General features: G+C 43.3%; 1 protein-coding gene across 4 annotated transcripts in view; it reads left to right on the top strand.

Moving 5' to 3' along the window:
- Positions 1-27,372, top strand: part of CD34 (CD34 molecule) — a 34,967-nt gene that overhangs the window by 2,251 nt on the left and 5,344 nt on the right. For 3 of the 4 annotated variants that reach the window (XM_069074751.1, XM_069074750.1, XM_069074753.1), the window contains exons 2-4: positions 12,303-12,542; positions 13,764-14,032; positions 16,988-17,068. In XM_069074751.1, the coding sequence (XP_068930852.1) occupies positions 12,303-12,542; positions 13,764-14,032; positions 16,988-17,068 (590 nt within the window). The remainder of the gene's footprint in view (positions 1-12,302; positions 12,543-13,763; positions 14,033-16,987; positions 17,069-27,372) is intronic. The other variant, XM_069074752.1, reaches the window with a different exon arrangement.

Here is a 27,372-nt window from a genome sequence, read left to right as displayed (position 1 = left end):
CAGAGAGAGACAGAGAGAGAGAGAGAGACAGAGAGAGACAGAGAGACAGAGAGACAGAGAGACAGAGAGAGACAGAGAGAGAGACAGAGAGACAGAGACAGAGACACAGAGAGAGAGAGACAGAGAGACAGAGAGAGACACACACACACAGAGAGAGACAGAGAGAGAGAGACAGAGAGAGAGACAGAGACAGACAGAGACAGAAATAGGAGAAGGGAGAGCGAGAAGGACAAATACAGAGGATAACGGAATCTCCCCAGGCTGGGAATCCCATGCCTTCAATTCTAGTTCCAGTATCCTGCTGGGCAAATCCTAGGATTCCGTGCTGGAAGAAAATTAGAAGTCTCAGCCAACCTCCCTCATTTTACAGATAAGGAACTCAGGGCTCAGAAAGGCTATCAGACTTTCAGGACATCACAGAAGTAGCAAGAAGCCAGGGCAGGCCCCATACCCAGATCCTCTGAGTTCCAAGTCAGTTCCCTTGCCCCAACACCATGCCTGTCTCACCTTCCTTCTCTGCTCACCAGAAAGGTTTCCTAGACACTAATAGACAGCATCTTCTTTGTTCTACAAGAAACTCTCAGGAACAGATGAGATGGTCCCAGAGCAGAGAGGAAGCAATGTATGCCTCTCCTTTCTTTGGAGAAATGGGAGACTGTGGGTATGAATTGTAAAAGATGGTGTGGAGCACTTTATTCTCTTGGTTTGGCTTAATTACTTCTTTATTATAAGGTAAAGAAAACCTTTGGGGAAGCTCCGTGTGACACACTGGTAAGCCACTGGACCTGGATTCTAGAAGACCTGAGTTCAGATTTAGCCTCAGACCCTCACTAGTTCTGTGACTCTGGGAAAATAAAAGTACTGTATAAATATTAGCTATTAAGGGGAATGGGTTAGCTGGGAATGATTGACATAGAAACAAACAGCATCATTAAAACCTTTATTATTTTAAAAAGTTGTTTAAGAAAAGAATAGATTCCTTGAGTCGAGTGCTTTGAGGTCCTAAGAAATATAGAAATCCTATACAAGAAGCCCAAAGAGAGAGTTAAGGAGGGGGAGTTTCCATGAAACCCAGGGAAATGTGTAGTTCTTTAGGAGTGAAGGGAAGCAAAAATCTCTTTGAGCCATTGTGCCCCTCCCCGCCCCCCCTCCCCTTTACAGGCTTTATCTAGAGAAAGCCAGCTCCTTGCTGTTGGGGAAAAGTGCATGTATGGAAGAGAGCAGGAGAGGCAGTGACCTGCCCGCCCCCCAACTGAGTGGTCTATTCCTTTTTTGTGGATGGGACAAACTGAGAAGCCTTGGCCTGGCTGAGGCAGAAATCTTGGCCCAGGCTATATTCTGAGCTCCAGCTGAGTAGGGAGAATGGGGGGGGGGGAGAGGAGGTGGTCGACATAGGGAGCTGCATTTCTCATCCATCCAATTGATGTCATGCTCAGGTTATCAGCTTCCTCTAACACCTCCCCTCACATTCCTCCTCTTCCTCTGGGTCCTTCGTGCCTACCAACCCCACACCCATATCCTGTCTGGGGCTATGTGTAAGAGGGGAAAAAAGAAAAGGGAAAAGAATCGTATCAGATATTTCCAGAGGGGAGAGGGCTCCACCCTTTGAAACCCAGCCACATGGCAGTTGGAGAGGAGCAGCATTAGGGACCACTGCCTGACAGCCCAGTGACAGGGCCAGATCTGCCTGGAAAGAATTTTCAAATGCTTTTCTGCACAGTTCCTACATATTGAGTAAGACATGTTCTCAAGCCTCTGCCTCATTTCCTAAATTCCACTTAATGAATGTTAACTAGTGCCTACTATGACTGGGTCAATGGATTTAGAACTCAAGTGGGGAGTAGTGGAAAGATCCTTGGCTCTGAACTCAGAGGACTTGGGTTCAAATCCCCTCCTTAATGCTTACTACCTGTATGACCTCAGGAAAGACCCTTAACCTTTTTGAGCATTAGTTTTCTTCTCTGTAAAATGAAGGGATTGAACTAAATAATAATACTACTAACAGCTGGCATTTGTATAGCACTTAAGGTTTGCAAAGTGCTTTATATATGTTTTCTCGTTTGGTCTTCACAACCTTGTGAGGTAGGGGCTGTTACGGTTAAGGAAACTGGAGCTAGGAGAAGTCAAGTGACTTGACTAGGGTCATGTAACTAGTAAGTTTCCGAGGCTGGATTTGAAATCAAATTTTGATGACTTCAAGTCAAGTGCTGTATTCGATAAACCAAGACTCAGTTGCCCAAGTGGTGATCTCTAAGGGCAGCCAGATGGTGAAGTGGATAGAGCACAGTGCCTATAGTCAGGAGGACCTTAGTTCAAATCCAGTATCAGATATTTACTAGCTGTGTGACCCTGGGCCAGTCACTTAACCCTATTTGCTTCAGTGTCCTCATCTGTAAAATGAGCTAGAGAAGGAAATGGCAAACCACTCCAGTATCTTTGCCAAGAAAATCCCAAATTGAGGTTTTGAAGAGTCATATAACACTGAATCAACTAGACAACAACAGTGATTCTTAAAGTTCCTTCTGTATCAGTCACAAGTATTTGTTAAGTGCCTACTATGTGCCAGGCATTATTCTAGAAATTGAAGACACAAAGAAGTAGACCGAGCAGTAGTAGATAGAGTGCTAAGTCAGAGACAGAAAGACCTGAGTTGCAGATACGTATTAGTTGTGACCCTGGGCAATTCACTTAACTTCTGGCTTAGTTCCTTTATCTTTCAAATGGGGAAATTAATAATTAACCTACCTCTCAGAGTTTGAGAATAAAATGTGATGACATTTGTTAAGTGTTTTATAAACTTATAAAAGTAGTAGGTAAATGCTAGCTTTAAAAAAAAATGAAAGCTCTCATAGATGTATACAGCACTATAAGGAACTTAATAGGAGAGATTACTCCTGGCTCAGACATAAGAGCACAAGGAAAGATTGCTGGAGAGGGCAGCAATTTCAATTAGAACTTGTTGGATAGGATTTGGGCACATTATCTCCACTATTCCTTTGTTCCCTCCTCGTGTTGTGGTTCAGTTGTGTCTGACTGTTGATGTCTCATTTGGGGTTTTCTTGGCAGAGATGGGGGAAACTGAGGCCAAGAGGTTTAAGTGACTTGCCTAGGATCCCACAGTTAGTAAGTATCTGAGGTCAGATGTGAACTCAGGAAGGGAAGTTGTACTTGGTTCCAAGTCCAGTGCTTGGTCCCTATTCCCCTCCTACCCATTCCTTCATCCAAAAACAGCAGGGCCCATCACTTAATTTGCATAATCTGCATAAAATCCACCAATGCTTTTCTAAAAGTTCCTGTTTGGCCAATACAATTATTGAGGCCACCCATGTTTCCTAAATCAAGTACCCAAATTTGAGCCTGTCTAGACACTCTTAGGCAGAGTCCTAATGAAAACCAATGCGAAATGAGAGGCAGTGATTTATTTTGGACCCTGGTCATATGGACCAGTGTTTGTTTTCAAAGTTAGGTTTTATCCAGCTCCACCCTTCTGATGCTCTGGCCCCTTGTTTGGGGACCAGAGAGGTGAAGGCCAGAGGAAAAAAAAAAGTTGTTTTTCCTGAACAATTTCCAGAACAGAAAAAGATGCCCTAGGGAAGGGGAGGTGGTAAAATTCTGCTTTCTGGGTCCCCCTCGACCTCCCCTCCCCAATGCTTTTACATCTCTGGTTGTTATGAGGAGAAAATGAGATAATAAGTGTAAAACATTTAGCACAGCTCCTGGCACATAATAAGCGCCATATAAAATGTTAGCTGTTGTTGTTATTGTGAATGATGAGGTCACACTTTGCCCTTACCAGCTAGAGAACCCAGCAGGGGAAGGTTGGAGGGCATGACTGCCATCCCAGGGACTCCCACCCTCTCTTGTGCTCTGTCTGTGGACAGAGAGGTAACAGTGTGGATATGCCTGATACCACTTGAATGTCTTCAGCAGATGATGATGATGATAGCTGGATTTCTATAGTGCTTTAAGATTTGCTTTACAAATGTTACCTGTTTTGAGCCTCACAAAAACCCTAGGAGGTAGGTGCTGTCATCCTCATTTTAAGGAGGAAAACACTGAGGTAGACAGATCAAGTGACTAGTCTAGGGACATCCAGATAGTATCTGAGGCAAAATTTGAACTCAGGTCTTCTTGACTCTAAGGTGTAATGTTTTATCCACTATGTCACCCAGCTGTCCAGAAGCTTAAGACCTTGTTAACAAGAATGCTTAGTTAAAATAGAAAGGTAAGGGGTAGCTAGGTAGCGAAGCAAATAGAGCACTGGCCCTGGAGTCAGGAGGATCTGAGTTCAAACTGAGCCTCAGACTCTTTGACACTTACTAGCAGTATGACCTTGGGCAAGTCACTTGACCCCAATTGCCTTGCCTTCCCACCTCAAAAAAATAGCAAGTTACCAAATGGTTGTACTTCCGTCCCCAGTACCCCAAAGGAGCTCCTCCCTAGCTGAAATTGGGCATTTTCCGTAAGGATTACTTTTGCCAGAGGTGAGAAATTCTCCTTTTTTTCCTTGCTTGCCCAGTGACCAACAGAATTTTGAGTTTTGGCTCTGTGTGTAGCTATGAGAAGGCAGGGGGAAAAGTCTGAAAGTTGGGGGCAGATAGATGACAAAAAAAGTCAAGAACTGGCATCTGAAACTCTTAAGTGGGTAGGTACACAGTGGAGACAAGTGGGGATGGTGCACAGTAGGCACACAAATGGAGACAAGTGGGGATGGTGCATAGTAGGTGCAGTCTCTTTCCCCCAAGACATTTGCACTGGTGGCTCTCAGTCAGTCTCCCCTTCTGTAAAGAGGAGTTGTAATTTGCTCGCTGTAGGAGGTACCTACGTCAAATTGGGACTGGGGCACCAGCCTTCCAAAGCCCTATCTTATCTATTTGCCATGGATGCAGGGGAAACCAATCTTTGACTTAACAGAAGAAGGCAGAAGACTGCCTTACCCAAGCACTTTTAAAAACCATTCTGTGCTGGTGGGCATCTCCAATTGACCAACTGCAGGTCATCTTGTCCATACCCTTACTTTTATGTAAGATGGTCGTATGCAGTCAGTTGGCTGTTGTCCTTCCCTCTCAAAGAGGACCAGAATGACATCACCATCAAGGTACAGTGCGTCTGATTGTGGCTGATCAGACTAATACAGGTTCAGAATGCTCTACCACAGGTCGGGTACAAAGAGTCCACATGAACATTTGGAGTGGAAATGTCTATGAATTTGCACATCTCATGTTTCTTTTGAGCTACTGTGATTCTGTTCCATTCCTAGAGAACAGTTGAGCTCCTACAATTCATAGAATAGGGAGTCTGTGTTGTATAGGACAAAGAGCTGTGATTTTGGAGCCAGGGGACCTGGGTTCAAATCCAAACTCTACTACTTATTACCTCTATTTACCTTGGACAAATCACTTAAATTTTCTGAGCTTCTATTTCCTGATCTGAAAATGAGGATAGTTAGGCTTGACAATAATAATTCTTTCTTTTGGTCCACACAATAACCCTGTGTGGTAGGTGCTATTATTAGCCCCATTTTACAGATGAGGAAACTGAGTCTGGGAGAGGACAAATGATTTGCCCAGGGTCATATATCTAATACATTTCTGGAACAAGATTTGAACTTAGTTCTTACTGACTCCAAATCTGACACTCTCTGTATTCACTACATCACCTAGATGACCTCTATATTCCTTTTCAGCTATAAATCTGTGGTCTCATATTCATATGGATAGAATACAATGTTGGAATTGGAAGCAACTTTTCACTACAATACTCCTGACTAATGGCCCCTAGCTTCTGCTTGATTATCTCTAGTGATATGAAACTCTTTCATAAGGCAACGTGTTCCATTGCTGGACAGTTTCAATTGTTAGAAAAGTTCCTTCATATTTTAAGCTTAAAGCTGCCTCACTGTAACCCATTACTCCTAATTCTACCTTCTAGCACAATGACAATATCTAATTTTTGATACTGCCTTCTATTCTACAACTGCTTCCTTCCACCTCCTTAGCCTAATCCTAAAATAGGCAATAGGAAAAAGTTTAGGGCAACTAGGTGGCGCAGTGGATAGAGTGCCTGGAGTCAGACTGACTTGAATTCAAATCTGGCCTCTGATACTTACTAGCTGTGTGACCCTGGACAAGTCACTTAGCCCTGTTGGCTTCAGTTTTGTCATCTGTAAAATGAGCTGGAGAAGGAAATGGCAAACCATTCTAGTATCTTTGCTAAGAAAAGCTCATATGGGGTCACAGAGCAGGGCATGACTGAAATGACTGAACAATAACATCAGAAATAAATTTTGATTCAGGATCTGCTCCCAACCTAAGCCCTGGGGAACAAGAAAAGACAAAATGACTGCCTTGAGGTCAGACTTGACAAAGGAACAGAGAAGGAAGGAAGGAAGGAAATCAGGCAGGAAGGAATGAGGGATGGCATGCTCTTCAGATATTTGAAGATTCTGGCTAACGTGAATTGAAAGTCTTCTCTTCTCCAGGTCAAATATCCTCAGCTCTTTCAAATGTTCCTCCTATGGTTTGTTTCCTAGACTCTTGAATACTAGTCTTACTCCCTTACAGAGAGGATACAGAAGATTCTTATCAGTTTGACAACAGCTCTCTTTAAAATGGGACATCAGTTGCTCCAAATGTCCAAGTATTCACTAGGTATTCAAAGTACCTGTTGTGTTCCTAGGATTTATTGTTTCTGATCTGATATAGGCTTGGAAACAAGATTGCTAAGCTTCTTAGAATTGTTTGTAAGGTTAGAATCATGAGGCTCTAAACTGAGAACCTCTGTAAGTAAAGTGCATAGACTAGATGATACATCTTTTGGCTCCCCAGATGCCCTTCTTTGGGTCTGAGCTATGTTCCAGAGGTGAAGTTGCTAGATGATTGAGTTCTGCCCAAGTGAAGTTATTATAGAAAATATACTCCCTGCCCTTGAGGAGTTTACATTCTAGCTGGAGAAGACTTGTGAAACAAAGGACAGTAGAAGAACATTTTAAGTAAAGCACTAAATGAGTTGGTAGGTGCTCAAAGTGCAGATACTGTGGTAGGAGGAGCCTGCCTGTGCAGAAAGGTCCTGAGGAAAAGAGATTCCACAGCTTTACAAGTATCTCACAAGTTTTCCTGGCCACCATAGAGAAAAGGACGTTTCAGCCTAGAAAAAAGAAAAAGAGATAATAATAACTGATTATTTTATAGTCCTTTAAAAGTTTACAAAGTTTTTCATGTATCTTATATCTCATTGGGAACCTCAAAACAGCCTTTGGGAGAGGGTCTGTAGGAATTGTTATCCCCATTTTACAGATGGAAAAACTGAGGTTCAGAGAGATGAAAGCTTTGCTTACTATAATTACTCTAGCATCAGAGGGAGGATTTGAACCTGCATCTTCTAACTCCAAGTCCAGTGCTCTAATAACACTATATAGCTTCCGTATAAAAACTCTTATTTCTTTGGTGTTTCAAGGTTTACAGATAATTTTTTTTTTGCTACACTCCAGGAGGTAAGATTATTCCCAGTTTCACAGAAGAGGTGGAAGCTCAGGAGGATAAAGGCACTGGAATCCAAATTTCATTGATACAGTTCCCAGATGAGGGAACTTCTACTGGTGTAGGTCAGCACCTTCCCTGACAAGCCTGTTACTTGACTAGGGTCCCATGGGGTTGATGTCAAAAGCAGGACTTGAACCCAGGCTTCAAACCAAGTTCTCTGTCCTTTTCACCCCATTTTTTTTTTTAAAGAAAGGCAATTATGGTTAAGTGATTTACCTAGGGTCATGCAGCTAGTAAGTAATCAGGTCCTTCTGACTTCAGGGTCTGGTGCTCTATCTACTGTGCCACCATAAGTCATAAAAGGTCTGATCTGAACTCAGGTCTCCTGACTCCAACTCCATTATTCTTTCCATTATACCTCAGGTTTTCAGTGGGGATCATGGGTAGGGGAATGGGAGAAGCTCAAAAGAGTAATTTTATGGCATTTGTCAGCCGTAACTACTGATGTTGTAGTTTCCTCAGTATAGAGGCTATGTCTCTCCAGAGTCTGTAGAGAGCTTTGGGCACTTGTTGAAAGACACTGAGGTATAGAAATTAGTGTTGGGATTAGAACTCATGCCTTGGGACCTGTTTCCTTATCCCAGGTTTTCCTAAACTGCCAGTCCTTTCCATGTAGTAAACCAGGGATCTTTCTGTCTCTCACTCCTCCCTCCCTTCTTTGATCCTTTGTTAAGTCTGGCCTAAAGGCAGCCTTGTTGTCTTATTTCATTCCCCCCAGGGCTCAGGGTGGGAGCCCTCAGGTTGGGAGTAGATTCTGAGTCAAAACTTCTTCCTACTAACTGTTTTAGGATTAGGCTGAGGAAGCAGCTGTTATAAGCCTGGAGTAGCTGATTCCAGTGGATGGGGGTGGGATGAGCTGGGTGGAGTCCAAAGGGTGCTTCACAGCTGGATTCAACCAAAGTCTTTTTTCATTCTCTCTCTCTCTCTCTCTCTCTCTCTCTCTCTCTCTCTCTCTCAACATCTGGAAAAGTTCAGAAGTGTTTGTCTGAGTGAAGGAGGCCCCTTGGGGGAAGGGGTTCAAACTATGACATCACTACAGCATGGCCCAGCTTCCTTTGCAGAAAGAGAAAAGGTCTAGACTGAGCCAAAAGAGATTCCCTGGAACCAGGAAGGGAATGGGGTGGGGGTGGGGAGTGGAGAAGGGCTGCCTTTTAAAATTCATACTTTCTAGACCATATTGGTCAGACTTCTATAGAGAAAGAAGGGACTAGGGCGGAGGGAGGCTTATTAACCATTTATCACCTGCCTCCCAATCTGGAAGCAGTGGTTTCCTTTTTTATATACTTCCTGACGACTCAGCCCCACAAAAGATGACAGAAAAGCAGTCAGATCCCAAGGGCATCAGTTCCAACCTGGACCCCTTGCCAACAACTCTCTAGGGGGTAAAGTGCATCAATCCCATTGCCACTTATTCCAAGGAAATGGAGCATTAACAGCATCATTCAACATAGCTTTTCATTGAGTTAAACCCTTCCCATCTTTTGCCTCAGTTTTTTCCCCAATAAAATTAGGATATTTCTTCCCTAAATTAATTCAAGGCGTGTTATGATGATAAACTTTAAAGATGTTAAGCCTTTTTTTAAGTCAAAAACAAAACACCAACTAAATGAAGGTAGCTGTGTTTAATTGTACCTTTTAAAATTCTTTTGAGAATGGGTCTCCCTGTCTTGGTCAGGTTGGAAGTAATTTAGCCTGATCCCAGTTATTTTCTCTGTTCCTGATCTGAGCCCACTGCCCCCTCCCCAGTCAGCCAGCTGGACCCCCTCCACTTGGACTCACTACATTGGTACTATACTTAGTGTGGACACTAGACTGTCTCTAGCCCATTGTAGCTCAGAACTCCTAAACTTAAGTAATCCACCAGTCTCAGTCTCCCCTCACAGCAGGGATTATTGGTATCACCAATGGTCCTTTTGGGATTTCTTTTAATACTTCAGAAGAGCTGTGATTACAGGGTATGGGCATTCCTTCAACACACAAAGAGCACTGGACTTGGAATTAGAGGATCCTAGATCTGCTACTTACTTCATGTAGTGACTAGGGGCAGGACACTTCACTTGTCTGGGCCTCAGTTTCCTCATCCATAAAATGAGGGGGTTGACTTGTCCTTTCCAACTCTGAATCCTGTGATCCAAAATAGGATACAGCCCTTCTCTGCTTTATTAGATGGTATTCATGAGTTGCTCCGATTTAAGCACATACCCCAAACACACACACACACACACACACACAAATTGGCAGCCCACCACCAGGTGATGAGTCTCTCTGAACATAACTAAGCTGGTTTTCTATATAAAATATCATTCTGCCCATTGCTTAGCCCATACTTAAAGCCTTTTGGTCTTGAGAGGACCCAGCTGAAATCAGCCTCTATTAGCATAGTTTCTAAGAATCCAGGGTCTTCTTCATGCCCAGGAGGAGGCAATAGGAGATTTCAGAAGAGGATTTGCTCTAATATCAGTAAATATTATTTCCACCCTAATAATTATTGTTATCTAATCAATAGGTTACAATACCTGTGGCAGTAGGCTAATATCAGTCACCCAGGCTGTGCTGTGACATTATAAGAAATGTGTCCAAGATGGGAACAGTAGGCTGGTCATAGGAGGCAGTCTCTCTTCTTTGGGTTGTGTGTTCAAATCCACCATTGTCTAGGAATAAGATAGGGTTGCTGATTTCTTGTTGGTAATATCAGCATGTCCATATTGGGGAGGGTGGAGGCAGGAGAAGCTGTAGAAGGAGGCTGTTACAGTGTAGGTGACAGCAGGATCTGGCTAAGGAAAGGGAAGAGTTTCAGGGATGGGGAAATCACTTAGCTGTTCTGGACTGCAATTTCTTTATCTGTAAAATAAAGGGGTTGAATTAGATCTCCTTTCACATCCCATTCCGGCTCTAATGGCTATGATCCTCTGATTTTTGCAGGGAGAATTTATAGCAGAGGAAGAATGACCAGTTCGTCTTAGCTGAGCCTGGGCATTTGGGGGTGGGGCAGGGAAGGAGAGACTCCCTCCATGCTCTGGTATCATTCTCTGTAAACAAAGATGTTGTCATCCTTCCTTCCTAGTCAGGTGTTATAAAGCTTAATTCTAGCCTCTGAATTACTCTGAGATCCATGTTGAGATGGCCCCTTATTTCAGCAAATGCTCAGTGTTCATTGGCTAGGACAATTTGCCTTGAATCCTTCTTCACATTTCTCTACCATTGGCCTCTATGGTCCAAGGCCCGGAGAACTCCTTCCCCCACCACACTTTCCTCCTCCTCACTACCTGGGGTAGGGAGACAGAATATCCTCAGAAAATAACTAAGGCCCAGAAAATTTATTAAATCAACTCCCTCTGGGTTTCCTGGCTCATGGGGGCTAGGAGGTTGGAATCTTTAGGGCTTTATGGAAAGAGAATGGATTTAGAGTCCAAAAAAGGAAAGATCGGAAAATGAGGGCTAGAGAGGGGAGAGGTAGATAAAGGGCTAAGGATTATGGAAACTGTATATAATGTATGAGCCCAGAGATCATACGAATTCATTTCAACTCATCAAACCTTAATTAAGCATCTGCTATGTTCGAGGCACTTAACTAGGCACTAGAGATACAGAGACAAAAAGGGAGAAAAATCTTTGATCTCTAGGAGCCCATATTCTGCTGGGGGAATAGAAAACAGATAAGAAAATACAAGTTAATTTAAGAAAGAAGAAAACACGGGGTGTGAAAGATCAGGCAAAGGCTTTAAGGAGCTGGTAACAGTAGCTAAGTCTTAGAAAAAAAGATCCAGATTGGCCCCAAATAAGAGATGTGAGAAGAAACATTTCCCCTTCCCCACCAACTCCTTTTCAGAGGTGGGAGGTTGTGGTGTGGAACATCACATATGTTTTCAGATTGTTTTCAATACATTGATCAGTTTTGCTGATTTTTTCCCCTCTCCTTAATCTTTTTCTTTTAAAAAGTCTTTTATAGAAAACTTTCTAGGAGAGAGAAGAAGAGGTACAGGGGGAAATTCTGGTTATATAAAAATAAAAGATCAATAAAATATTTAAAGAAAAAAGTATATTAAATATTAATTTTAATTATATATAAAATTTTAATTAATATTAAAAATATTAAAAGAAAAAAGATTCCAAGGGGTTGAGATTAGCCAATTTGGGTGTTTACCTTAGTGGAGAATCTTGATAAGATGTCCTCTCCTGTTGCCTGGGAGCACAGGCTCTAGACTCAGAGGATTTGCATTTAAATCTTGCCTCTGACACTCACTACTTGTGTGACCTTGGGTATGTCACCCTCCCTGGGCCTTAGTTTCCTCATCTGTAAAATGAAGGGATTGGACTAGATGTCCTATGTAGTTGGTTCAGGCTTTAGCTCTCTGATCCTGTGAAGCTAATAACCAATCATCCTTTCACTTACCACTTTATGTGATTCTTTGGAGTGAGATAGGAGAGTCAGAGGCATTAGAAACAGTCCTAGAGAAGCTGAGTGGAGATGATTATATGCTGACTAGTGCTTGAAGGTTAGGGCATTAGGTGGAGGGATTCTGCTGGTCCACAGAAGGCCAGATCGGCTTTTTTTTTTTTTTTCTTTTTGGAGGGCAGTTGGGGTTAAGTGACTTGCCCAAGGTCACACAGCTAGTTTTTGTGTTAAGTGTCTGAGACCAGATTTGAACTCAGGTCCTCCTGACTCCCAAGGCTGGTGCTCTATTCACTGGGCCACCTAGACACCCCTAGATCGGCTTTCTTGAAGTAGAGAGATTCTGACTTCTGATTCTCCCCTCAAAGTCCGAGAAGGAGCAGCAGCTGAAAGTGAGAACCTCCAGGAAATGACGACACCGCCAGAAACAGACTTACTTAACACTTCTCCATGGAAAACAACTACAGAAACCCTTAGGACTACCAGCCCCAGTCCAAGCCCTGGCCCCAGCCTTGGCCCCAGCTCCAGCCTCAGTCCCAGTCCCAGTGTCACCTACCCAAAGAGCAGCCCAGCTTCAGGGAGTACACAGTCAACCACACCTAACCCTGGTAAGGACCTCCGGCCTGCTGGCAGCCCCTCGAATGCTTATGCAGATTCCTCCTCTGTACCATTCCAGGCTAAATGGAGCCAGCTAGATTAGAGAGAGCTGGGCTCTATCCATACTGGTTTGGGAAGTATAGCCCCTTACAATAGGGGTATCAGATGATGATGGCCTTGGCCGCATGTAGCCACAACATTTCCTGAGTGTACCCACAAGCAGATCAACTAATAAATAAACATTTATTGAGTGTCTGCTGTGAGCCAGGCACTGTGCTAAGCACTAGGGATACAAAAAGGGACAAAAGAGAGTCCTTGCCCTCAAGGAGCTTACAATCTAATGGGTTAAGATGTAATTAGGAAATATTTAATGAAATGAATGAAATATAATAAGGGGAGGGAGAGAGGGGAATAAGCGTTTATGTGGCACATAGCTGAGCACATTACAAATACTGCTTCATTTGTATTATGATCCTCACAACAATCCTGTAAGTAGGTGCTGTTATTTTACAGAGGAGTAATGGGTAAGTGCCCATTTTACAGTTGAGGAGACTGAGGCAAATAGGTTAAGTGACTTGCCCAAGGTCACACAGCTAGTGTCTGAGGCTGCATTTGATTTCACATCTTTCTGCCTCCAGGCCCAGCACTATCTACTGCACTACCTAGCTGCCTCAATAAAACATAGATAACATAGATTTCCAAGTCCATACAGGTCCCTCAGGAATCTTTATGTATGGTTTAGTAGGCCCTGATTCTATTTTAGTTCACATCATTGTCTTAGATCACTGAATACTCCTCTGCCAGACAATACAATCAGAGACTAGAACAAGAACTCAAGTTCGAATGACCTCTTACCCCAAACTGTGGTCAGTTTTGCAGTGAGGATCTGACCTAGACCAGTTTGGATGCACATGGTCATCCTTGGTCCAGGGGCCTTGGGCTTGATACCTTGGTAGCTGAAAATGACCTTGGTGGTCAGCAGTCTGATTTAGGTTGAAAGTCTCAAGAGTACTCCGAGAAATCCTTTATATGGCACCTAAAAGTAGTGGAATGGGTTTGGAACCAGTATAGCCCCTTAAAACGAAGGATTGAGGACAGGGAGGGAATAATTGTCACTAGATGTCATTCCTTATGCTCCCTGCCCTTTTGATCAGCATTATATTTCAGGATTATAATCAGAGTTTTTACTCTGTGTGTGTGTGTGTGTGTCCATATGTCTTAATCCATGTAAGAAACCTCAGAGCCTGAAACTCAGAATCCCATATCTACCTCTGGAGTCAGCCTAACCTCTGCAGCTGGGAATTCCTCTACCCCAAATGAAATTTTTCCAATCACCGATGAGCCCACCACCCGCCTGACAACAACCAACTCCTCTTCTCCAGAGGAGGCAGTAACAGCCAGCATGTCTGAGACCACATCAGGTTTATTCTCCAATGGTACCAATCCTACAACCATTTCTGCAGAACCAATACTGACAAGTGTGGTCCCAGTTAAAATTGAGGTAGGTGAAATCAATCAATTGATAATCAATCCATCAGTCAATCAACAAGCATTTATTAATTATTTACTATGTGCCAGACGCTGAACAATCCCTGGAGATACAAAAACAAAAGTAAAATAGTAAGCACTCTCAAAAAACTTAGATTTTAATGGGGAAAATGTGTACATAGTATGAGGCGTCCCAAAAGTCTTAGTGCAGCTTTGTAAACTAATTGACTCAAAAGCTATTAATAGCCATTAAAACTTACAGCTGCACTAGGACTTTTGGGATGCCCTATATATACAAAATGAATACAAAGTCGCTTGTTGGGGGAGTTCACTAGCACCTGAATGGGGGTGGGGATGGGGTAGAATCAGAAAACACTTCATGAAGAAAGTGACATTTGAGCTGAATTCTTGTAGCAGCAAGCACCCCAGAGTCCCCGGGGTTGCTGCCAACACAGGTTCTTAGATCTGCTTTGATAAAGGAAAGCAACTCAAAATGGGTTAACAAGCTTACTTTAATCAGGCAAATATGTATTGTTTACCTAGTTCAGGGGAAAAAGGTCAGTACCCCAAACTTCAGAATATACAGACAGAATTATCAAGACAGAGAAACAGATCAAGTAGACAGATTTCCAAACTGTCCAACCATTGCATCCATACCAAATGAACATCTGGGTTTCAAAGGCGGGGCGGGGGGAGGGGGGAGCGGCTCTCAACAATGGCTTCCCAGAATCCAGATCAAATCACAGAACACTTCTCAAAGTGAGCCCCGAAACAAAGCTACACATCAGGGCTTATATAGCCTTCTCCTGGCTCAGAGAATGTAACAACCTTATTGACTCACTGGCCAATCAAGAAGTATCTACTGAAAAACAAGCCTCCCACCACAGGCTCCAGGTGCACTTTAGCCTAGGGGCAGGGAAGATCTTAAAAATGTACATTACAATTGTGAAGGAAATTAGGATTTCCCAGAGATGGAGGAGAGGAGGGAGTGAATTCTAAGTATGCAATTAATGATCATGGGTACTTTCTATGTGCTGGGTGTTGTGTTAGGTGCTGGAAATAAAAAGACAAAAACTGACCAGTCCTTACCCTCGAAGAAAGGTAGGCTGGAACCAGATAATGAAAGGCTAAAACAGAAGAAATGTTTGATCTTAGAAGTAAGGAGGAGCCATTGAAGGTTCTCAACAGGTGTGGTCAGACCTATGCTTTAGAAACATCAGTTTGGCATTTGGGTTTTTGAAGGTGAGAAGATTATATGCAGAGAGACTAAATCAGAGGCTACTGCAGTAGGTCTAGAAAGATGTGGTAGAAACCTAACTTGCTTTGGTTGTGATATGAGAGTAGAAAAGGAAAAGATATTGTGGAAGTAGAATTAAAAAGATCTGGCACCTCTTAGATATTGGTGGGGGGGTGCAGAGTAGGGAGGATGAAGACTCAACAATGATTTATTAAGAGTCTACTATGTGCCAAGGACTGGGCTAAATCCTGGGGATAGGATGACAAACTGAGACCATCTCTACCCTGGCTTGTTCTATTAAGTAGCTGGGACAGGGGTTAGGAGAGATGTTAGGAAATACAAGAAAGAAAGAGTCACTCGGAGAGAAAATGTGGGGATATGCACACAGCATGGTTCAAATATTCTATCTCAAGAGTCTATCTGACCTAGTCCATATAGAGGTCAATATCTCCAGATGGGAACAGTGTTGTGTTAGAGACTAGAGGATCAGGTCCTGTTTCTGGACAGTGGAACCCAGAATTGCCTTGTTTGAAGAAGAGACAAAAACACCCTTTTTAGAGCTCCATTCAGCCCAGTGTTCATAGGATAGTAGAGCTACGATAGGCCTTAGAAATTATGTAGTTGACACCCTTTTTCTTTCAGATGAGATAATTGGGGACTGAAGAGATTTTTCCCAAGGTGACCCTTGTAGTTAGTGGCAGAATTGGAATTTTAACCAAGATCCTTTGGCTACAAGTCCATCTTTCTTAACCTATAAGCTATGCTATGCAATCTCATGGCTGTTCCTGTTGGTTGTTCAGAGGACCAAGAGGCTTAGTGATGAACCTGACCACTTCCTTTTCACTTCCCTAGATCTCAAAGCCATCATGGGAGCTTTTACCTTCATGCCCCATCAGGCTGGGGTGTACCTCTTTGCTGATGTACATGGGCAGACTTGAGGCTCAGGGTTAAGTGACTTGCCTCATCACACAGCAGAACAAGGTATAAAACCCACTCTCCCAACCCTCTTTGCCATGAGCTCTAAGCTTCTTCCAGCTCTTAGGTTCTGCTATTTCTGCTTTGGGAGGTCAGTGGAAGCCCCATAAGAGGTTTCCTTAGTCTAATTCACAGGTCCACAAGCTGCCCAGAACCAGTGCTGTTCTTTCTGGTCTAGGCCAAGTTGTGGTAGAGACAGAGATGATAGGAACAAGGCTGATTTGGAAGGATAAGCTCAGTTTGATCTCCAGCTTCAGAGTCTATAAGAAGGGGTGGGAGAGAATTTAATAAATGCTTGTTGATTGGTTGATTGATTGAAAACTAGAATAGGGGTCTGAAATGGCTTTGAAGGGAGGTGTGATAGCTTGCCATCCCTCTAGGTTGTGGGATAGGGTGTTTTCTAGGTCCTCAGGGGCTCCATTATGCAAGGATAATGCTTGGCTAAAGATGGCAGTTGTTTACCATATAGTTCCTTGCTTTCAGGCCTAGACCAGTAGAGGTGCCCTTGATTATCTGGTGGGGATAGGGGGTAGGGGACAATGGAGTAGAGAGCAACAGATAATCAAAATTTATGGACAATTCAAAAATAAATTTTAATTTCAAGATTCACTTCTATCAAATTTCTAAAGAGGAAGAGAGATCACCAGGAACCAAATTGGGCAAAGGAGGAGGGTGGTGTTGAAGATGAATGGATATGAGGGAAGAGGGAAGAGATCAGGGGCATACTAACTTATTTTGGGGGGGTTTGCTCCCTAGAAACACATCAAATGCTTACAAATCAAACAAGTACCAGCATCGAAGGGCATCTGCTTGGAGCTGAACGAAACCTACAGTTGTGTGAGTTGAACTCTTTCCCAATCTCCCCTTAATCCTCCACTTTTCCAGCTAAAACACAGAAGCTGCACCTTTTGCGGCCATTATCATTTTCAAGGCAGAATGTTTCACTGGGAGTTTAGGCCTTGGAGGCCAGGTCAGACTGATCTGTCTCAGATTTCACAGTAGTTTCTGAGGCTATGGGCTTAGGCTGTGTAGGGTTGCCATCTGGTGGGAAGACAACACCAAACACAATTTCCACATTAATTCATTTGTTATCATTCCTTCCATCCTCGACCAATTCACCTCCCTAAAACCTCAAAGATAACTTTCCATCCAGAAAAACAGTTAATGATCAGAGAATTTAATTTAGGGAGGCAACAAGCATGACAAAAAGAATATATGTATTGGGAATTGTGGGATCTGGCTTGTTAGTGCCAGCCAGGTCTAACTTTTAGGTAGCTAAGCCACCGATTTGCTAGCTGGTTCCCTCAAGTAGTTAAAAGGTTAAAATAAGCCCCTAGATATGATCAACCCATTGGGAAAGGTCAATGTATCATATACCAAGGTTAGCTATTATTAGTTTTCCCAGGGCCCTGTGATAACATCACATTTCAGTTGTGCTTAAAGATTTACAAAGTACTTTTCCCCCACACTAACCCTTAGAGGTGGTAGGGAGTATACATATTGCTATCTTTATTTAGCTAAGAAAATTGGAAAAAAAAAAAAAAAAGAGAGAGAAAGAGGTTTCAGTGGTTTGTCCCTAGGCTACTTCATTCTCAGAGCTGAAAGTAGACCTTGAGTCTTCTAAGAGCCAGCACCCTTCCAGAATCTCCATGCTGCCTCTCATACCAGATTTCCTTAATGGCAGTTATAAATCAGTCATTCAATCAGCAAGCACTTTAAATGCCTGCCATGTGCCAAGTTCCCTGTCTAAAGTAAAATAGTCTCTGATCTCAAGGAGCTCACATGGAAGGGGAAGAGGGGAGAATGGCCACGTGTACCTAGGCCGTTTGGGTAGCTGTGTCTCTGGAATGACCCAGAGTGGCTGGTTTCCTCCGGCCTATTCTCCCACGATATCTGTCCAGGCCTCAGGAGAGGATGTTTATTCCAGACATCCGGAGGATCATTGTGCTTTTGTTTAAGATCTACCTGCCCTGAGAGTGCAAGTCTTAAATGTTCTCCACTCTCAGAGTTGAGAAGTTGAATGCTCCTGCTCCCTTGGTTGGGGGCCTAAAGGGTAGAAATAGAACAATTTGGTGTGGCCAGCAGTGTTCAGCTGTTCAGGGTGTTCACTGTTGTGTTAAGATCTAGGAAAGATACCAAAAGCAAACCAAAAAATCTATACAAAATGCTTATTTACCCTGAAGAGAAGACAGAACAGTAGGATACAGAGTGGTCTCTGCTTCCCAAGAGCTCAGAATCCAGCAGAGGAAAAGATAAGACAGGCATTTACTGGATCTCGTGAGTTAGAAAGTTAGAAGTTAAAAAAAACCTCACCTCCCATCCTGCTCCACTCATGGTTCATTGTGGTTGGGGAACTACTAATTGAATTATAAAGTGAAATTTCTAGAGGGACCAGCCAAGTTGGCAAGGCTCCAAGATCAGGTCGGAAGACCCTGGGCCACAGATCTTTTCCCAAGGACCATCTTAGAGGCTCAGCTCTCCAACGGTAGCCTCCTTTGTGCTTTCTGACCACAGCAATCCATAAGAGGATGGATTGAAAGCTGGAAGCCACCTAATTCAGCCCCTTCAATTAGGAAGGTGCTGTGTTCTGTATTGGCAGAGTTCATTACTGGAGCTAAACAGGCTTTCTGGGACAATCAGATGAGTCAACCAATGCTGAAAACAATTTTTTATCTCTTGGACAATCTCTGTAGGGAGTTCTCTGTACCAAAGTGGATCAACACCATCCCTACAGTTCATAGACTTTGAGAGAAGCCTGGTGGTAGGGGGGGGTGGTATCGAGGTCCAATGATTTGCCCAGGGTCACACCTCCATAGCAAGTCAGAGGCTTTAATCTAGATCCTTATAGATAGGGGTCTGCTGCTAAATGTTTAATAACTGGCTTTCTGAAAATGTACCTAGAACATCTTTTAAATATGTATTATTATTTTCTCCAGTATTTCATAAAAGATAACCAAGAAAATAATAAATCAAGCACTGATTTATAGTGTTTGTGGATTTCTGAGATGTAAACACTCAGAGTGAAAGCTGAACAATTGGGAGCTGGTTGGAGCTGGTTCCAGCACACCTCCTCATGGAGAACTGAAGGCAGCTTCTCTTCCATGCCAAGCTGGATTTCTGTTGAAAACAATAGGCTCTTTTATTTTGTATGTTTAAGGAAAGGCTCAATTGGAGACACCCAAAAGAATAGTGGGGAGGGGGTAGAAAGTGACAGCAAGGGAAGAGCACTGGGCATTTCAACCAACCTTTCAGACTGGGGCTGGGACTGATACCCCCTCAAAGCAAGACTGAGAGAGATCACAGATTCAGAGCTGGAAGTGAGTTCTGGACTATCTAATCCAACTGCTCCATTTTTTAGAAGGAAACTGAGGCTGAGATATGAAATGTTTTGCTTGTATAACATAGGTAGTAAGCGTCAGAGGAAGGATTTGTCCACTCTGCCTCTAAACAGAGAAGGGATACAATACAAAATGTCTCCAGGGAGGTTTAGATCTCTGGGCAACTGCAGGAAGAAAGAGTCCATTATGGTCTTGCTGAGAGACTCAAGCCCCAGGATATTGGTTATGACACGTGGTCACATCAGGAAGTCTTTCTGAGACTCCTAGAGCTGGGGCAGGGCAGCTTCTTGGAGCAGAGTAGCTGCCTAGGGAAGGGAAGGAAAAATCCCACTCAAGACAGATTGATCTGAATAGTTTTCCACCTCGAGGTCACTGGTACCAATCAGTTAGGGGCACTAGACAAAGGTCAGGAGGAAGTGGGCTGGGCCATTGGCAGCTAATTGGACAGAGGGAGAAGTGGCTTCAAAATAGCAGTTTTTTTAACCATAACATTGTACCAGTGAAAAGATTGATCTTGGGAAGAAAAATGAGACACATGCATAAGATGGTACCAAGTACCATAAAGAAATCAGATTAAAGAGAGAGAAGAAACTTGTGGCTAGGTGTGCTGGAGCCAGTTGTAATAGATCAGGAGAGCCAGTTGTTAAATACTCAGTAGAAGCATTTCACCTTGGAAATAAACACTACAAAGCAGAGTTCAACTTACTGTTTTGTTTATTGTCTAGACTTAAGAAAATAATGGATATTAATAATGTAGATTAAACTTAAATGTGTTGTGTGCCCACCCCCCCCAGTTGTTAAACCCCCCCAGCTCATCAATGTGGGGTGTTTGATTAAGGGAGGACTTAGTAGAGGAGACAATATTTGAATCAGGCCTTCATTTCTATGTGACAGACATATATTTAGCATCTATGTGTTGGGCACTGAGCTACATCCTGGGAGTACAAAGCTAAATGTCACATGGCTAGTTTTCAAGGAATGATCAGTCTAAGATTGGGAGAAAGTGGGGTAAGGACAAGTACCCAAATAATGCAGAACCAATATTCTGTGTATAACCTTAGGCCAAACATTTAGTCTCACTGGCTCTCAAAAATGTTTTGGGCTTTGAATTTTTTTTTTAATTAAAATCAATTTTATTTTCTTCCCAATTCCATCCCCTTGTATTTTTTTTTTTTAAGACAAACTTTCCTACTCAGGCAATGTCCAGAAAATATGTCTAGGTAGCATAGATGGATAGAGCACCGGACCAGGAGAACTGAGTTCAAATTCAGCCTCAGATGCTAATGAGATGTGTGATCTTGGACAAGGCATTTACTCGCTTTCTGCCTTGGTTCCTCAACTGTAAAATGAGGATAGTAATACCATCTACCTCCCAGTGTTGTTTTGAGTCAGTTGACAAGCATTTATTCTGTTCTTAATGTGTCAGGCACCGTGCTAAGTGCTAGAAATACAATCAGAAAGAAAGACAGTGGCTGACTTCAAGCTGCTTATGTTCTTTTTTTAAAGCAATCGGGGTTAAGTAACTTGCTCAAGGTTACATGGTCAGTTATTTCTGGGTGTGGTGCTGAGTATCTGAGCCCAGATTTGATCCAGGTCATCCCGACACAGCCGGTGCTCTTACTCGCTGAGCCACCTGGCCTCCCCTAAGCAATTGGGGTTAAGTAACTTGCTCAAGGTTACACGGCCAGGTGTTTCTGGGTGGGTGCTAAGTGTCTGAGCCCGGGATTTGATCTCCGGGTCTTCTCAACACTGGAGCCGGTGCTCTTACTCGCTGTGCTACCTGGCCACCCCAAGCTGCTTTATGTTCTAATGGGGGAAGACCACATAAAAGTAATCTAGATTATTTTTTTCAGAACATAGCTGATGTAGATATATATTTTACATGACTGTGTATGCCTGTAGCTATATCTATCTGTTGTTGTTCAGTAATTTTCATTCACGTTTGACTCTTTGTGGGCCTTTGTTTGCATTTTCTTGGCAAAGATACTGGAGTGGCTTGCCGTTTCCTTCTCCAGCTCATTTTACAGATGAGGAAACTGAGGCAAACAGGGTGAAGTGACTTGCTCAGGGTCACACAGCTAATAGTATCCAAGTGTCTTGGATTTGAACTCAGTTCTTCCTGACTCCAAGCCTGGTGTTTTATCTACTGTACCACCTAGCTGCTGTGTTGTATACACATATACACACATATGCACATGTGTATATATATACATATATGTTAAATGGGTCTCATATTTCTCGCTTTCTCAATAGGTAAGGGGGTGGTAGAGGGAGAGAATATAGAATTGAAAATAAAAATAAAATTTAAATTAAAAATAAAAAGGAATCTGGAAAAGCACTTGGCGCATGGCCATATCATTGAGGAGGAAATAAAAGTACGAGCTGTTATGAGGATAAAATGAAGTAATATTTGTAAAGCATCTCATAAGCCATAAAACATGATGTAAATGCTCGCTCTATTTTGTTATCTGCACTCTGAACTCATTACCTCTCTCATAAGAAGCCTGACCTTTTAAATTAGTTGGTTGGATTAGCTGACCTCCGAGATCTCTTCACTATCTAAATCCATGGTTTTGTGATTCTTTGAGTTGTGATAGAAGGGAGAATGAGGTAAATATCAAGAAGGAGAGGAAATCTGAAGAAAGAGATAAATGCCAGGGAAGGCTTCCTGGAGGTGGTGGACTTTGAGTTGAGTTTAGAAGGAAATGAGAGCCATCAGCAGCCAATGGAAGGCAGCGGCATATTTCAGACATTGTGGTGGGCTTTTTTGTAGTTGTCCTTCATTTTTGAAGAGGAACATGGCATCAGGGAAATGATAACATGACCTCCAGTGGACTTTGATTTGAATGAAGGAGGGCTGTGCAAGGTGTCTCAAGCACAGTCTCAGAGGAGAGAGGGTGAGATGGAGCTATGTGGCAAGTCCAGTTTGGCTGAAATGTGCCTGGCGGGGGAAAGGGAAGGAGTTAGGCTGGGTTAGCACACAGGTTGGCCCCAGATCATGCAGAATTTGAATCGGTAAGGCCCTGCATGAAGGATAGATTGAAGATGGGATTGACTAAATTCAGGAAGATCAATTAGGAAATTATTAGCAATAATCTAGATGGGGAAGGCCTGGACTGAAATGACTTCAGTGAGATTGGAGACGAGGGGCCTGGCCCCCATATGGAAGCTGCTCAAGTTACCAAAGATCTCTTGACTGATCAATGTAATGGTCTTTTCTTAATCCTTCTCCTTCTTGACCTCTCTTCAGCTTTTGAATCCTCCTTCTCCTCCTTCCTTCCCTCTCAGCATCTGTAGTCTTTTGGCTTTCCTGCTACATGTCTAACCATGTCATCTTCAGAGTCATGGTCTGTTTCCTGCCCCACCCCTTCCTACCTGTAGGAGTCCACTAAGGCTCTCTCCTAGCCACTCTTCACTCTCCTGTGGAAAGCCTTACCTGCTAGTTCTGTCCTCCTCTTCAAATAATATGGGGTGTCCCAAAAGTCTTCGTGCAGTTTTAACTTCGTTAAAGCATCGCCTCGAATTTTATTTCAAGCTGATTTCAATCCCCATTTTATAGATGAGGAAACTGAGGCAAATGGGTTAAGTGGCTTGCCCAGGATTACACAGTTAGTAACTATGTGAGGTCGGATTTGATCTCAGGTCTCCCTGACTCCAGACTTGGAGCTCTATCCACTGCCCCTCCTGTGGCTGAATTTCTTTACATCAGAGAGGCTTAAAATGGGAGGGATGGGCAGGTACTTTTTTTTTTTTTTTAAGTTCTGAGCTTTAATAAGCTCCAAAGTGCACAGAGATTTTTGGGACACCCTGTATTATATTTCCTTATTTGTGTAAACATTTTATTCTTCAGTAAAATGAAAGTTCTTTGAAGGCAAGAACTAGTTTCCATCTTTTTTTTGTATGTCCAGGCCCTAGCACAATGCTTTCTACATGGGAGAAGCACAAGCTATATTTGTCGGATTGAATTCGAGGGTAGGTTGATACTGTATTGTAAAGGGCTTTGAATGCCAGTTTGAGAAACTCAGAGTATTATTTATTCATGGAGTAACAAGGAGGTATTAGTGATCTGGAGCAAGGGAGTAGCTTAATCAGAGCTAGGCATTAGGAAGATTGCCATGATTAAAGTTTTTGTTATTTCCTTTTTTTTTTTTTGTTTGCTTTTTGGAGGGACAATTGGGGTTAAGTGACTTGCCCAAGGTCACATGGCTAGTTTTATGTTAAATGTCTGAGGCCAGATTTGAACTCAGGTCCTCCTGAGGTCCAGGGCTGGTGCTCTATTCACTGAGCCATCTAGCCACCTGACTTTTATTTTATTTCTTCTTTATTTTTTAAGTTATAATTTAATTTTTTTTTTTGCTTTTTGGAGGGCAATTGGGGTTAGGTGACTTGCCCAAGGTCACACAGCTAGTTTTTGTGTTAAGTGTCTGAGGCTGGATTTGAACTCAGGTCCTCCTGACTCCAAGAGCCAGTGCTCTATTCGCTGCGCCACCTGGCCACATGATTTTATTTTCAAATGAATACGCTCCTCTCTTTCTCACCTCCTCCCACGTTCTCCATTGAGAAAGCAAGAAAAATAAAACTCCTATTGCAAACATGTATAGTCAAACAAAACAGATTCCCTCATTGGTCATGTTCCCCCAAAATATGTCTCAGTATGTGCTCTAAGCCCATCACCTCCCTCTCAGGAGGAGAGCAGCGGGAGCCCTCTGGAAGTGGGACTGATTTTGTGTTGATTAGAATTCCAAAGTGTTTTGGAGTTGTTTGTCTGGACGGTCTTGTTACTGTATAAATTGTTCTAGGAAGATTATTTGAACAGTGTCATAAGAGTTGGACTGGAGAGCAGGGAAATCAGCTACTGTGAAAATCCAGGTGAGAAGTAATGAGAACCTGAGCCAAGGCACACAGTAGGCATTTAATAAATGTTTATTGAATAAATGATTCTTGCCAGAGTGGGTCTTCCCTAAAGGTCATTGGACATATGACAGGTGGCTTGTGTGGAGAATCTATGCTTTTTTGCATTTTTCAGGAGGGGAGGCACCAGCAGTGGCTTACACCATGTACTGACCTAACCCTCCCTCCTTAAGCCTCTGAGATGTAAAAGGAATTCAGCCAGGGGGCGCAGTGGATAGAGCACAGGGCCCGAGTTCAAATCTAGCCTCAGATATTTACTAGCTGTATGACCCTGAGCAGGTCACTTAACCCCTGTTTTCCTCAGTTTCCTCATCTGTGAAATGGGAATAATAATAGCACCTACTTCGTTGTCGTGAGGCTCAAATAAGATAATACATGTCAGGTGCTTAGCACAGCGTTTGGCACATAAGAAATACTATATAAACATTAACTGTTATTATTATTATTATTATTGCCTAGGCCTGGGTTAGGGGTCAGGCATCTTACTATGTGACTTTTGTCAAGTCTCCAACCTTGGCTCTAGAGTTTGTTTGTAGCTTTAAATCATGGAAGAACGTGGAGGAGTGGAGGAATGGGGGAACGGGGTGGAGAGAAGAGGCCTGATTCTTGCACCTGCCCATCCTGGATGTGTTAAACAGATGGTGTGGGTAAAGTGTAGGAGACAGTCAGAGGACCCGGGTTCGAATCCTAGCTCTGCCCAGGATGACTGGGGTCACCTTGGGCAGGTCACCTGGGGGCATGAGTTTGTTTATCTGAAGCTGGGGGGGTGGTGGTGCTTGGACTAAGTTCCTTCTAAAGGTTTCCTTCCTGCTCTACATTTCTGAGCCCATTCTGCCCAATGACAAACCCTCCTGAGGGTTCTTCCCAGGATGCTTTATAGAAGTTGGCAAGTCTTATTCTTCTGGCATAATCCATTGCTAGGTTGTTTTCCCTCAGCCTCCCCTGACACCCAATCGAAAGGAGAGAACAGAGGCTGTGGCCGACCTTGACCTTGCTGTGTGCAATAGCCAAGGCCTCTGGTGTTATGCAAAACCAGTAGGAAAATACCCAGCCTCCAATTCCCAGCAGGGAGGAGCCCTCAGTGCCCAACCCCCACCCCCTCTCACTCTGTCTGTGGAGGAGGAGGAGCAGCAGCAGCAGATGGGAAGCTTTCTCCTCCACCCCAGCTCCATCCCAACAGGAAAGTAGCCGGAGCTGCTCTGGCATTTCCTCCTCCCCCGACCGGACAGAGGAGAGAGCCCCGGTTTCAGTTCCTTTCCTGTGCAGGGGAGGCAAGGAGCTCATTCTGAACACAGGCTTGGCTTAAATCAGCTCCAGGAGGGAAAGGGGACATGGCTGTCTGCAGCTGCTGCCGCCACCAAAGCAACTCTATCTTGTGATTACATATGTGTTAAGGATGGCTAGATAGGAAGATGGATACGTGGATGGCTAGAGAAATGGATGGATGGATACATACATGGATGGATAGATACATGGATGGATGGTTAGATGCATACATATACACATGGATGGACAGATAGATATATTGATAGATGGATACATACATGGATGGACAGATAAACAGATATATGGATGGATGGATAGATACATGGATGGATGAATGGATGGATAGATACATGGATGGATGGAGGGATACATGGATGGATAGATACATGGATGGATGGTTAGATACATACATATACACATGGAGGAATAGATAGAGCATTGATTAAGCACTTACTAAGGGGCGCTGGGAACATTTACACACACACGCACACACACACACACACACACACATACATATGCAAAAAGATAGTTCCTGCCTTCAAGGAGCTTACATTCTGATGGAGAAAAGCCACACATAGAAGGGCACTTCACAATGGAAGTATGGGGTGAAGCCACCGGCCCAAGGGGGCCAAGTGGAAAAGTGATGGGGAGGGTCCATGAGTTGAACACAGCCAGCCTGGAGGGCACATTCTCAAATGGTGGTTCTTGAGAAGTGATGGCCAATTCCTCCCCTAGACCCATTTCCTCTGTAATAACGGAGAGGAACCTTATGGAAAGAGCGACCTAAGAGGTGGCATGTCCCAGTGGACAGGGCACTGGGCTTGGAGTCAAGTAAGGCCTGGCTTCGAATCCTCCCTCTGATGTTTGTTACCCATGTGATCTTGGGCATGTCACTTAACTTACTGGGCCTTAGTTTCCTTTTCTGTAAAATAGGTTTTGACCATTGAGATCCTTTTTACTTTTAGACCTATGATTCCTTCTTGCTCTGTAGCCATTTTCTCTCAGCAGATTATAATCTCCTTGAGGGCAGGAATTGTCACAATTTCTGCCTTTGTTTCCCCAGTGCTGAGTACAGTGTCCTGTTAGACATTAGCCTCTCAAAAATAGTGCTGAGTCCTCTTTCTCCCCGCCTCTCCCCCCCCTTGCCCTATGTCCTTTGTCCCCAACCTCGCAATTACTGCAACATTACAATAAATTATTTCTTTTGGAAAATGCTTTATTGCATTAAGGTGCTAGAGGGCTATAATGTGTATTAAGAATGATTAAAGTCCCTTATCTGTGCACGTGGGTGATCTCTTGGGGACATGGTTCCATTGCTGTCCATTGCCACCTTTGCCGACCTTCTGGTGGGCAAGTTGCTGGCCTATGGTAACCGAACACTCCACCCCAGAACACAGTCACTGGATGCGTTTTCTAATCTATGAGTCACAGCTGGAAGTTTAGTACAGACTTGTTTTCCTTTGTAGAAAGGATAATACTGTGGCTTTAACTACAGTGAGTGCCTGAGAATAGGGGTACAGCTTTATGTGGGATGCTGTCTTGTGCAATGAATGAGGCTAATTCCTGGATCCTGCTCCCAACACACACACACACACACACACACACACACACACACACACACACACA

This window comes from Petaurus breviceps, unplaced genomic scaffold (assembly GCF_028583685.1).
Source record: "Petaurus breviceps papuanus isolate PSGF00001 unplaced genomic scaffold, PetGlider_PUasm1.0 90895, whole genome shotgun sequence".
Classification (NCBI taxonomy): domain Eukaryota; kingdom Metazoa; phylum Chordata; class Mammalia; order Diprotodontia; family Petauridae; genus Petaurus; species Petaurus breviceps.
Note: the sequence above shows the minus strand (reverse complement) of the source record. Positions and strands in the feature narration are given on the sequence as shown.